The sequence below is a fragment of the Sinocyclocheilus rhinocerous genome, unplaced genomic scaffold (genome assembly GCF_001515625.1).
Source record: "Sinocyclocheilus rhinocerous isolate Xijiao unplaced genomic scaffold, SAMN03320098_v1.1 scaffold1764, whole genome shotgun sequence".
NCBI classification, from domain to species: domain Eukaryota; kingdom Metazoa; phylum Chordata; class Actinopteri; order Cypriniformes; family Cyprinidae; genus Sinocyclocheilus; species Sinocyclocheilus rhinocerous.
In genome coordinates, this window is record NW_015642520.1 from 332,728 (window position 1) to 345,510 (window position 12,783).

The 12,783-nt window shown below is 42.7% G+C and overlaps 1 protein-coding gene across 1 annotated transcript in view; it reads right to left on the minus strand.

Moving 5' to 3' along the window:
• LOC107755968 (baculoviral IAP repeat-containing protein 6-like) overlaps positions 1 to 12,783 on the minus strand; it is a 110,430-nt gene that overhangs the window by 55,206 nt on the left and 42,441 nt on the right. The window contains exons 42-57 of the mRNA XM_016572932.1: positions 12,287 to 12,404; positions 11,399 to 11,509; positions 11,047 to 11,177; positions 10,826 to 10,953; positions 10,169 to 10,734; positions 10,058 to 10,135; positions 9,777 to 9,971; positions 9,591 to 9,668; positions 9,369 to 9,378; positions 9,051 to 9,275; positions 7,081 to 7,969; positions 6,288 to 6,431; positions 4,846 to 4,975; positions 3,523 to 3,654; positions 3,196 to 3,357; positions 2,531 to 2,704 (exon numbers count right to left, since the gene is read on the minus strand). Coding sequence (XP_016428418.1) covers positions 2,531 to 2,704; positions 3,196 to 3,357; positions 3,523 to 3,654; positions 4,846 to 4,975; positions 6,288 to 6,431; positions 7,081 to 7,969; positions 9,051 to 9,275; positions 9,369 to 9,378; positions 9,591 to 9,668; positions 9,777 to 9,971; positions 10,058 to 10,135; positions 10,169 to 10,734; positions 10,826 to 10,953; positions 11,047 to 11,177; positions 11,399 to 11,509; positions 12,287 to 12,404 — 3,271 coding nt within the window. The remainder of the gene's footprint in view (positions 1 to 2,530; positions 2,705 to 3,195; positions 3,358 to 3,522; positions 3,655 to 4,845; positions 4,976 to 6,287; positions 6,432 to 7,080; positions 7,970 to 9,050; positions 9,276 to 9,368; positions 9,379 to 9,590; positions 9,669 to 9,776; positions 9,972 to 10,057; positions 10,136 to 10,168; positions 10,735 to 10,825; positions 10,954 to 11,046; positions 11,178 to 11,398; positions 11,510 to 12,286; positions 12,405 to 12,783) is intronic.

A 12,783-nucleotide genomic window follows, 5' to 3' on the forward strand; every position in this document is an offset into this window, starting at 1 on the left:
CCGCCTGTGGTTGGAGTGTCTTCTATACACTTCCTCCACAGAGAGATGGACGGACTCCAGGCAGAGAGGAGAGAATTATCTCTGGGCTGGTGAGCATCCTTTCAGCTCCTCGAAACGAGGGGTGCGAGATGAAAGTGTGTGGAAAGAAGCAGAGTTTGGTACTCCAACAGTGATTTAACTCTGCTAAGACGGCCAATTAGCCGGAGGGTGGGGCGAGTCCCCCAGGCACCATCACTAAACTGTAAACTTCTGATGTCAGACTCTACGGGTGCCATCAAACGCAGGTTGCTCCAAGACTCCTTCCTGAGCCAAACAAACAAACGAACGCTGTGTGCTCGGAAAAGCCAGTGGAGCGAAGTAAACAAATAGTGCCAGATCTCCACCTCCAGATGAAAATTCAACAGTTTGAGAGCTCACAGTTCAGTCCTGTATAACACCCTGACACAGTGTCTCGACAAGGCACAATGTGGCAACTTTTCAGTGTTAAATCACTTTTTTGTACTCACTAAAAGCAAACTGCTACACTGTCTCTACACCAGATCCAAATGTTGCAACAGGATTTTTTAAGCTAAAATTTAAGACTTTAAGACCTTTTTTAAGACCTGCAGAAATAAAATTAATACCATATGAGCGGGGTAGGGCAATGTCTATAGTAACATATTAAACTGTAAAATGACTGTAAAAAGCTTGATTTACAGTTCAGATACAAGTTTTATGTAAACATAAAACCATGTCTGCATTTGTGATCGGAGAAACAACAGAAGTTGTCAGATTCATCACTTGATGTTTTGTCGTGCCTGATTAGGACACTGGCAAAATACTTTCTCGTCACAGGTGACATCCAGAGCTCTGTCTGTGCTAGCAGATTCACCTGAGCTGACATCAGCTTTAACAGGAACTCTGTATATGTGTGCATGAACATTCGCTCATTCCAACAAGGCAGAATCAATCAAGAGTATTGGCAATCCAGTGGGGATGCAGCTGTCAATGTCAGGACGGCGGCTGCTTTTTTGTATCCCTCAGAAAGCATGGACACATCACTGACAGAGCAAAGCAAAGTCATCTGACGGTGCAGGACACTAGGGGGAAATACGGTGAGCACATGCGCATACGCAAGCACAAACACACAAGGCCAATCAGGTTATTTTTCCCTAGGCTGGCAGAAAACGTGATATGTGGGAGAGGGAAGCTAAAAACTACAGAAAAATCTTGGGTGGGAACATAGACTGAGTATCGCAGAACAATGGCAAGAAATCACTTTCTACTGAGTTTCTAAGGAATGACTCTTATGAGCCGGTTCTTTTTAGTGCATCAAAAACACACAGTGTGACCAATGTATTCTGATTCCCCAAAAAATGAAGAGAGGTGTCTCAATATAGTGATGGTCCAGGCATGACCGATTGCAGAAGTACCAATGACACCATGTCTGCCAATCACGACAGACCAATCGCTACAGCGATCAGGGCATCCCGCCTCCCTGTATATAAACTGCAGCTACCTGCCATTTCATCATTCTCTGCATATCTCTATTGCGTATGGAACAAGCAAGAGGGCAATATTGTGAGATACCTCACTTCATGCTATCAGAGAACCGGGGTTCCTTTAGTAACCTAAATTTCTCTTTCGAACATTCGTTCGGTATCTCACTGTGGGATATAGACAACTCCCGTATTGCCGATATAGTGACGAATCAGACTAAAGATGAATATGATCGGAATTAAACCTCTTCGACCCAACTCAAGTGGTTAAAGCAGATCAGTATAGTCTGAAAATTGACACTATAAATGAACTGGATTACATAAGTGTTTAATGTACAATTTGTCAATTCCCAGGACCGAATGGGCAAGTGAAGGGTTTGTCACGTCCAGTCTATAGAACCTCACAAAAGTGTGCAAGGAAGACCAACTAGCCACAGCACAAATTTTCTGGATAGAAATGCCCTTAAATAGTGCCCAAGACAGCTATACCTCTGGTAGAGTGAGCTCGTAACTTCTTTGGGGGCTCTGTATTTGCGTTATTGTAACATAACACAGTTGCCTCTTTGATGGGAGACAGGCTTTCCCTTAAAAGAGTAGGCAAACGAAACAAAAAGCTGATTGCTTTTTGAAGTGCCCTGGTTCTTTGTACACACATTTGTAGAGTCCGTACCAGACATAAACAGTGTAGCCGCTCCTCCTCTGGACATGAAAAAGGTGGCTCATGGAAAGCCATCAAATCCACGGATTGACATGAACCAGCATGATCGAATACTTCAGGCATAAACACCAGGTTAGTTCTAAAAGTTTCTTTTTGACCACCCGGAGCGAGCATCATACATGAGGAGTGAACTGAAAAAGAAATGCCGTTCACTTACCCTTTTCGCTGTAGTAAGAGCGAGTAACAGAGCAGTCTTTAAAGAAAGCAGCTTTAAGGAGATGCTCTCAACGGGCTCGAACGGGGCTTTTGAGAGCACATTCAGGACCACGGACAAATCCCAGGGCGGGACCAGTGGTTTTGATAATAGGTGTAACATAAATAGGTGTCTGCATACCTTTCTCAGTACGGAGTCTTTTGAAGGAATCAGTCTTGGAGAGGCCAGGGTCTGAGATGACCTTTGACCCCAGTTTGACCGTCAGGTCAATGGAGCGGTATCCCTGAGGAAGTTTGCGCTCATACAGCAGTGTCAGCAGCTGGGCCAAGGTCATCTCCGGCGGCAATGGCTGACCTGGAGAGAAAAGGTTTTGAGTCATTATTGAGTTTATTAAAGCATTTTCAACTGATTAATCACTTTTTTGAATAAGATGATGTTCCATTTTTTCAACCAAATGGCAGGTGAGCGAAACAGAAACCTGTTTGCAAACATTTAACAAAAAAATAATTAAATTCCATGTGGTGCCACTAGTGAAGCAGGAATTAAACACTTCACCTCTTAAGTACTGAAAGACTCTTTACATGTAAGAGGCAACAAGAGATGAGAGAACAAAGAACAAAGCTTTAAAATTGACATTCATCAGACTCTCTGCATCTCTGAATAAATGCAGTGAGGTGACGTGGCAGGCAGACAGGGACAGGCACTGAGGTGACCTCTACTCTCATCCTAATCTGTATGGAGGAGCGAAGGGTGAGAGATGAGGGGGGAACGCAGAAGAGTACAGAGTGGGCGAGAAGACCGGACATAAAGTGAGCGCGTGACAGAACAAGAGTGTGTGTTTGTACCCGGCAGTAGTTTGTGACAGAGGTGGAAGACAGGCACGCTGATGGTTTTGGCAGACGGATCAACTCCTGAGGAAGCTGCCAGCTTGTCACTGAGGACACGCCCTCGTCGGGATGGGGGACGGGGAGGAGTGGACAAGGCCCTCTTTGACTGAGACTTCAGACCTGAAACAAAGCATGAAAACAAGATGCAACATGGGTAAACTAGATCAAACTAGATCAAATGATCTCAGTGTTAGTTTGAGTTAATTGCATAGATTGTTAACCTCAAGGGAATATAATATAAAACTCTTCTCACTATGTCAGTGAGAAGATGGGGTTAAACAGTACCTGAGGCAACAACAACACTGTAGTTATCTTGGAAACCATTATCGGCCTTCATCTTTTCTTTTTCCTCATGGTTTTTCTTCTCTTTATCCTCCTTCTGTTCATTGATCAGTTTTGCCGTGATGCTGGGCGTGTCTGAAGGGCAAAAAAAGCAAGATCTTTAAATGTTATTTCACAGTGTGTATGTGCATTCTTCAATCAGCCTGCGGGCTCTAAAAATTCATTTCCCTTTAGAGACATATGCATCGATGTATATGTCAGCTTAACTGATAATCTGAATTATTTATGGTAAAGATGTAATATGCCTGAGAAGACACACCAATTCATAAAGATAACAACATGCTGTGCTTCCTGTGAGGGTCTTCCATCAGTGGAAGTGATGTGAGCATGAATGGCTCCGAGACAGGACACCATACATATATATAGTCTCGCTGTTTTCTGAGAAAACGAAGCCTATATTTGCCACGCTCAAGGTCTCTGGAGACAAGCCATTTATCACACATACATGCTGATGGCCATGCCACACGGCAGATCTAGCCCTACATGCTTTGTTCATCAGACCATGAAAGTCTGAAGATGTGGCAAAAGCTGGACCTGATTCATCTGATAGACTACCACACGGTGCATGTAAAACGAGACTGTTGGTTGACTGCTGGAAATGCTATTTCTAGTATTTTGACTAAACTGGTGGAAGCTGGTGTAACTATACACAATCACGCATCTGTTTTTGTAGGCAACTTTGTAGAGTGGCACAGAAACAACATTTTGAAACCAATACTAATGAAATTAGCACAATTACTTGTACCAATTTAGCAGAATAGATATGCTACTTGACTCACTAGTCATGTAGCCTTCAATTATTATTATTTTTTCAATAAGTAAACATCTGTATTCCATTATGTAGCTGCAATAAACATTTACTAAATAAGATTAAAGAAACAAATCAAGAGCAATAAGATTTTTTCTTGTCAACATACCATTCCAAAGTAAGATTTTTAAATATATTTGAAAGACGTAGAAAGATGCTCACCAAGCCTGCATTTATTCGGTCAAAAATTTAGTAAAAACAGTATATGGTGCTGATTTCGTGCTCAAGAAACATTTCTTATTACTATCAATGTTGAAAACCACGATACTGTTTTTCAGGATTCTTTGATGAACAGCATTATTTGAAACCGGAATCTTACAATATAAATGTCTTTACTGACATTTCTGATTAACTTATTGCCTCTTCACTGAATAAAAGTATCAATTTCTTCAAAAAAAACAATTGAATCTTACCAACCACAAACTCTAGAGTGGTAGTGTATTACAATGTCTTCATACCTGAGACACGGTCCAATACTTCAGACAGTGTGGTTGAGATGGGCAGATGCAGTTTGCGGAACTTGTGCCCTGCGCCGTACATGGGGTGCTGGATCACATGACTGGTGGCATTAATGCGCCCTTTATACAGCTAAAGCACAGAAAGAGAAAAACACAAAAACAGATGATCTTGAGATGTTAGATCTTCAATTTCTCATTAAAATGCACCTACAGAATTCTTTTGCATTCATTTCTTAGCTTCATTTAATTTTCAGTTCTAATCACTTATCTTATTGCTCAAAAACTATTGCAATTTATGTCCCTTCTGCAACCAACCTTGTGAGAGTAATCTCTATTTCTCTTCATTGTGAACAAAGAATCCATATTTTCTTTTTTCTTACTACTCTGTATTTTTAAGAGATTTAAAATGGTCTTAAATGTCATTTGACTGTTTAGCGATAACGATCATGATATCAGTTTTTTTAAACACTATAGCTATAGGGAAAAGCAAACAAGAAATTTGAAAGCAATGGCATTTGGCAAGTCCTGCTGAGAAAAAAAAATCAATATATAAAAATTATGTATCTCTGAAGATTCCCACTTTCCACATGGCCGATCTAGACATCTTAATTTCTGTTGAAGGTGGAGTTAAAGGTGCATCGGAAAGGGAAAAATGACGTCCATGCCTTTGAGAGAACGCCTCGTATCGTACACCACTCTGGCCTGATCTAATGTGTAAACATTAACTTTTAAGAGCCTCTCTGTTGGGACTCTCTGTGAAAGCCAGATGATTAATCTGACCTAAAACGCACACAGTCCTGCCATAATTTACTGGAGGAACGACCTGCTGAATGACTCTCCGGCTAAAAAAAGATGTCTTTACGATTTGGCTTCGTTCCGGTTTGGCAGTCGGAGGAGAGGCATAACTCTATGCGTCATATAAGGGGTGAGCCGGTTATGTCCTCCAACATTTAGATTATGTGAAATGTGTAATTGCTGTGCCACTAGCGGCACCGGACAGAAACGCAAGAACGATTTTCCCAAACTTCTCGTAGTTTTCCACTAAACTAGCTATTTTCTCCAGCTAAATAACTTTGTACAGGTACTCCTAACATGCACCAATGTGTGTGGACTCCTGCATGATTAACAAGGATTTGAGGATAAATCTGCCCCCTAGTGGTCTCCTACAATAACAGCACAATTTGCCATGAAAAGAACTGCAGCTCAGAGGCAGTGCAGGTTTAAATCCCTCTGAGATGATGTAAAGGTCAGGGTAATTTTCCTTGTAAGTGAAGAGGCTTTCCTGAGCTTTACAGCAACAGTAATAAATAATTTAACAGACTAACCAAGCAAAACAACTTCTATATAAAATAAAATAACCACTTAGAACAGCAATGTTTCAGCTTTAGATAGATTTTCAAAGCATCTGTTGTGAGTTTTTGCGTGTGTCTGTGATCACCTACCGGACAGGGAGACTGAAGGAAGACAGTAACTTTCTCGTCTTCAAGCATGAGTTGTAGGAAGAGCCGACGTATAAATCCAGAGATGTTCCCTGAGACCGGAACGTTCCCTCGCTGAGGAGCTGACTGAAACAGCTCACACAGCACCTTTACAAAACAAAGAAAAATACAGATCACTTGTATCACTGTTATATATCGCCATAACACTCAGCCCTAAAACTTGCTCTATAGTAATGCACTAAGGTATTATAGACATAACAGTTTGACTTTCTGTAAAGCTGCTCTGAACAATATGAAAAGCATTATACACAAATTTGACTTGACTACGTACTTAATACAGAAATTATACTATTATTTAATACATATAATATGAATATATATTTCTTGACACTAATCTTGGAATCATCAGTTTTGGTTTAAAATATATTAAATTAGCTAACAAACTACTTTAACTTTTTTGAGAAGAAAATGTTTATATATTTAATTTAGAATAGCTGAAATAATTTATAGTACAGAAATCATAACATTTTTATTTTAAAGTTATAAAATTTTTATTATTTTCTGTATTTTAGTTAAAACTTAAAAGTATAATATTTATAACAATAAATAGCAATATAAGGTAATATTAATATAATTAAAACGTTATGACCTAAAGAATATTTTATCAAGGTAGAAGGCTAGAAGGTATAATTCCACATATTTTAAAAAAATTACATATAATTTTTTTTTTATTTACACTTAGTTTATTGTTTATGAAAAACATCAAACGAGACTCAAAAAAGCACCACAAACACACCTGTGCCATGAGCCTCTGGTTGTTTGGATGGCAGGAGATGCTTTGCAGGAAGAAAGCCACTGTTGCATTCTCAATGGCTGTCCTTTGCTGAGTGGTGAGTCCACTGCTGCGGCTCGTTGATGCCAGTGAATAAGACGCCCCTGAGGTGTGAGGTGCGGCGCTGGCGTGTGACGTGCTGGGTGATGCACCGTGCCCAGAAATACTGCTGCTGCTATTGTTTGCATTGGCATTAGCAGCCCCACTGGCACTAGAGTGGCACAGGAGAAACAACAGTGCCGTCCAGAGTGGGTTCACTTCTGGCCCACCCAACCAGTCCTTCATGGTGTGACTGTTTCCTACTTCTGTTAGAAACCGCAATACGGGCGCTGCCAGCTCAGGAGACAGTGGTGGCCTGTTTGTCGAGGATGATGAGGGTTGGTTGTGCGAGTACGGGCGTCTCTCTGCCTGTGTGGAGAATCCTGCAGGCAAGGGAAGGTCTGCACTTACCAACAGGTTGCAGCAAAGGTCGGCTAAGCTGCGAACAAGCAGAGAAGGCAGACCAGAGTCCAACAGCTGCTGGATGGCACCTGGAGACTGGGATGCAGCTGCTAGGGTCACCAACTGGCACTCTGAGAGGGTGACGGGCACAGTTACTGGTGCCCGAGCATGTTTAGAGTCATCTGTGAGGGAGGCGGCACTGTTTAAGTCATGCTGCTTCTTGCCGTCGTCCGTCATGTCCATTCGGCGCTGTGCATTGGTCTGGGCAGCAGGGGGTGCCACTATACCCATCCAGGACATGAGCAAAGAAAAGTAACTAGGGTGGATATGGCACATGGAACAAAGCAAGCTGTCCACAGCCTTCTTTAAAACCATGTTAGAGGGCAAAGACATGGACCAGTTGTACAACAACCTGCAAGAGACACCGTGTCCAGAAATACTGCTGCTGCTATTGTTTGCATTGGCATTAGCAGCCCCACTGGCACTAGAGTGGCACAGGAGAAACAACAGTGCCGTCCAGAGTGGGTTCACTTCTGGCCCACCCAACCAGTCCTTCATGGTGTGACTGTTTCCTACTTCTGTTAGAAACCGCAATACGGGCGCTGCCAGCTCAGGAGACAGTGGTGGCCTGTTTGTCGAGGATGATGAGGGTTGGTTGTGCGAGTACGGGCGTCTCTCTGCCTGTGTGGAGAATCCTGCAGGCAAGGGAAGGTCTGCACTTACCAACAGGTTGCAGCAAAGGTCGGCTAAGCTGCGAACAAGCAGAGAAGGCAGACCAGAGTCCAACAGCTGCTGGATGGCACCTGGAGACTGGGATGCAGCTGCTAGGGTCACCAACTGGCACTCTGAGAGGGTGACGGGCACAGTTACTGGTGCCCGAGCATGTTTAGAGTCATCTGTGAGGGAGGCGGCACTGTTTAAGTCATGCTGCTTCTTGCCGTCGTCCGTCATGTCCATTCGGCGCTGTGCATTGGTCTGGGCAGCAGGGGGTGCCACTATACCCATCCAGGACATGAGCAAAGAAAAGTAACTAGGGTGGATATGGCACATGGAACAAAGCAAGCTGTCCACAGCCTTCTTTAAAACCATGTTAGAGGGCAAAGACATGGACCAGTTGTACAACAACCTGCAAGAGATGGAGAAAAAGTTTAATTATAATTAATTAATTAATAGTTCAGGTTGCCTAAAAACAGCATCATGATTTACTAGTGCTCCAAGCTGTTTGTGTTAAAGGCTGAAGCAGTTTTATTTGCACCCTGTACACAGCGAAGATTGTTTCACTTTGTTCTACTCGGTATGCATAAAGTATTCATACCTGAAGAGAGAATAAAATATAGAAGAGTGTGGGAAAGGAAAAGCAGAATATGTACTCTCAGCCTTTCCCAGTGCAGAGCACCAAAATATATCTCGTACACACACTCCTCCAAAACTCTTGCTTGAACATTTTGTATTGCAAGACTGCAAAAAGATTTATTTTATCAGTGCGGACTCACTCGAAAAGCTCTCCGTTGAGCAATCCGGGCAAGTCGTAGTCAACGGGCAGCTCATAACTATGCCATAAGACGGAGGCCACGCAGTGCAGATGTGACGGGGATGGCATTAGCAACCCGTATTCCCGTGAGGGCGGAGCGCTCGGACCCACACAGCTCGACAGAGAACTCTGCTTCAGGGCAGCAACCCGGGACGAGTCGTACACCCACTGTAGCAGAGCCTGGATCCTACAACACAATCACAAACATAACCCAAGACATCAAGAACCACAAAAAAGTGTGTATGAACCTGTACGGGTGTAACAGTATAACAAGATATACAGAGTGGCTTCTAAAAGACTTCAATACTTGAAATTCATTTGATGTGTATCCAAAAAAGGATTTTGGGGAATTTATTATTGGAATTTATTGGAAAGAAATTTATTGTTGACTTGAAATCGTGTCACATGTGTATTGAAGCAAGCGCTAGATCCTCCTTTTTCTCTTTTTTTAGAGCTGTAAAACTTCAAGCAGCACTGTGGTTCTAATGATCTGTTAAAGAACGGGCCCGTCGATGTGGGGGTGTGGCCTGCAGCAGCACTTCCGCTGGCTGTGCTGTGGGACTGCTAGAGGTGATGGTGCCTGCAAGGGAACAACATCAACGTTGAACATAAATACATTTTAATACTTAAACAGACGTTTATATGAAAAGACGGGGTTATGACTCAAAATAAAACATGCTTGCTGTACCAAGAGGGGCGAAGTTGTGCAGTCCTTCTGCATTGTCTGGTTCTGAGGTAAGCACTCGTGCTTTCAGGCTGCCATCTGCTGCTTTACCAGGCCCAGAGTCCAGGAACTTCATGATAGTGGACACCATACTGCGTGCTGTGTTCACGATGGCTCGTGTGCTGGTGACCATGTTGTTACAGATGAGCTGCACACCACCTAAATGCACACACACACAAAGAGTCAGAACATACAGACCAGCTCAAACAGTTTTATCTCTTTAGAAAGTGTTAGTGTTGGCATACCCATGTCATGGAAGGCTTTCAAAGCCTCGCTGGTGTCAAGCACTCTCAAAATAAACCACAGTAAAGGCTCAGAGCTTTACATTAATTTTATTAATAAACAAAAAGTAGTACCGATTATCATGGCCATGGCACTGCTGTTGCACTGCCCCAATGCCGACAAGATCTGACTCATAATCTGCTGATTGGCCAAAACCAGGTCTGCCACACCCGCAGCTGGTCCCTGGTGCTGAGCTGTGCCTGCCGCCCCACACTCTTTGCTTCCACACACTTTTTCTTCATCTGACACGCTGTCAGTGGCTCCACCCGCTGGAGGCAGCCTCCCACTGAATTCCCGATCACCTGACAGCGGCAGCATCACCAAAGTATTGACCAGCTTCAGGAGGTCAAACATCAGCTGGTCTCGTGTGGTTTCGCCACACACAGCCTTCGCATCGCCGGGGCGAATGATATTGGCGAACAGGCCCCCGAAACAGGCACGAGCACCCACAGAACTGTCCAAACCGCTGCGTGAGACCAGCTTATCTGAGCAAGTGATGTAGTGGTGAACCAGAAAGGTGACGGATTCAATGACAGCCAAGATGGTGGTCACAGAAACCACTTCAAAGTTTTGTTCCAGGGTGAACTCCAAAAGCTTCACCTGTGCATCTAATGGACCCTGACCAGACTGGAATGGACCCCTATAAGCAGATAAGATTATAAAAAAGACAACAACCACAAATGATTAACAAGCATCAGTTTAATTACATAAATGGTGAATTAATGATCTACCTCTCCGTTGACAGGATGTGCAACAGTTTAAGCAGGAATTCGCTGAACATCTGTGGACATGTGGAGGACAGGTGCACCTGCAACCTGGTTAAAAATTCCTGCAAGGCTTGTGTTGCAGTGGGGCCGACCTGGAAAGAGAGAGGAAGACAAGTATGTGAGGCATTTACCAAATATATCATTATGAAACAAATCATGCGCGTACTCTTCATAAAGCTCAATACCTGTGAGCTGTGTTGGCTGGTGCCATGAGGGTTCCCTCCAGATAGGAAGCGCACAAGCACGTGCACAAGTGTGGGGTCAGACACCATCTGCTGGGCTGTGCTCTCCTGCACACCCATCCCACTGCTTGAGGCTGCAGATGCAACACACACATTATAACCGAGGTTAATCCGAAAGTGTGTCACCAGACTGTTTGCTTTTATAATCAGGTTGTGGAGGGGCAACACAACACGGATCTGCTAAGCTGGCGGGAAAACCCACATATAGGTCTCCCCGTGGGAGCACCCACACATCTGAGTGCATCCAGAAACACACCAGATGAACAAAGACAGGCTGGGCCAATCAGATACTCACCACTAGCAGGCATATTAGTCATGAGGGTGAGACTGTGCAGTACAAGACACCATGTTTTCAGAGAGGTGTTGGGGTACCAGGCCAGCACTGACAGGAAACTGCTGATGGAGGCTGAGAGACAAGAATTACAGTCAATTATAAGCATTACAAAATCCACACTGAAGTTAATGAGGGAAAGTGAACGATCTAACCCGCTCCTGTGTTTCTTTTGCTGATTATTACCATTGCTTTCCTTATTTTTTTAATGCATTTATTTTTAAACATTTTTAATCTTTAAAGTTTCTTTTTAAAATATTAATCTTTTTCCATTGCATATCGCGTTTTAAAATTTTTCTCAATTCATTTACTATTTTTGTTGCTGCACTACTTTCTTTGTGCGCAGCTAATCAGAATATTTGCAATGCGCCAAATACTGCTTCACTTCAGTAGACATGTTTACATGCACTAATTTTTATCAATCATAATAAATCTAATCTGATTTCGGATTTTGAAAGTTCTGTTAATATGAATCCTAAACGCTGTAATCCTATTCACATATTCGTTTACAAGTGCATTATATATGTTCCAAACAAACTTCAGGTTTGGAAGTAAACATACTCATGTTCATATGATGCAAAATGTATCTAAACATTTTACATATGTGCAAGGTATTTTTGAATTTGAGCGCTTTTCAGTCCAATTCTTTTGGTGTAGGTAAACGTAGGTAGTGAGACTGACACTTATTAAAGTGTGAAAATTATTTCAGCAGGTTACTAGCTGTATCCTTGGTCATAGTAACACATAAAACCAACTGTTAAATTTGAGATCCTGTAGAAATCAACAGTCCAATCTCCTCAACAATACAATACCTTCAGATCAAAGTGTTCTATCAGTTGGTGAATGTCACACCTTGGTTAAGGGGGATTGTGGGCACTCTGCTGGCATTAAAGAGGAAGATGTCTGAGCCGCTCTCCTCAGAGCAGGAACTCAAACTCAGAGTCAACCACAGCTGCAGCAAAGACTCCAACTAGACAGACAGAGATAAAGATGGTGTGATTCTGTAACTTCTCGGAGTAAAAAATAATTCAGGAATTGAGATTTAAAGGGATATTTCATCCAAAAATTAAAATTAGCCCATTATTTACTCACCCTCAAGCCATCCTAGGTGTATATGACTTCCTTCTTTCAGATGAATCCAATCGGAGTTATATAAAAAATTGTCTTTGATCTTCCAAGCTGTTTAATGGCAGTCAGCAGGTGTTGCAGTGCTTCAGTCCAAAAAAAAAGTGAAATAAAGCACATCCATCCATAATAAAAAGTGCCTCACACGGCTCCGGGGGGTGAACAAAGGCCTCCTGTAGCGAATCGATGCGTTTTTGTAAGAAAAATAACCATATTTAAAACGT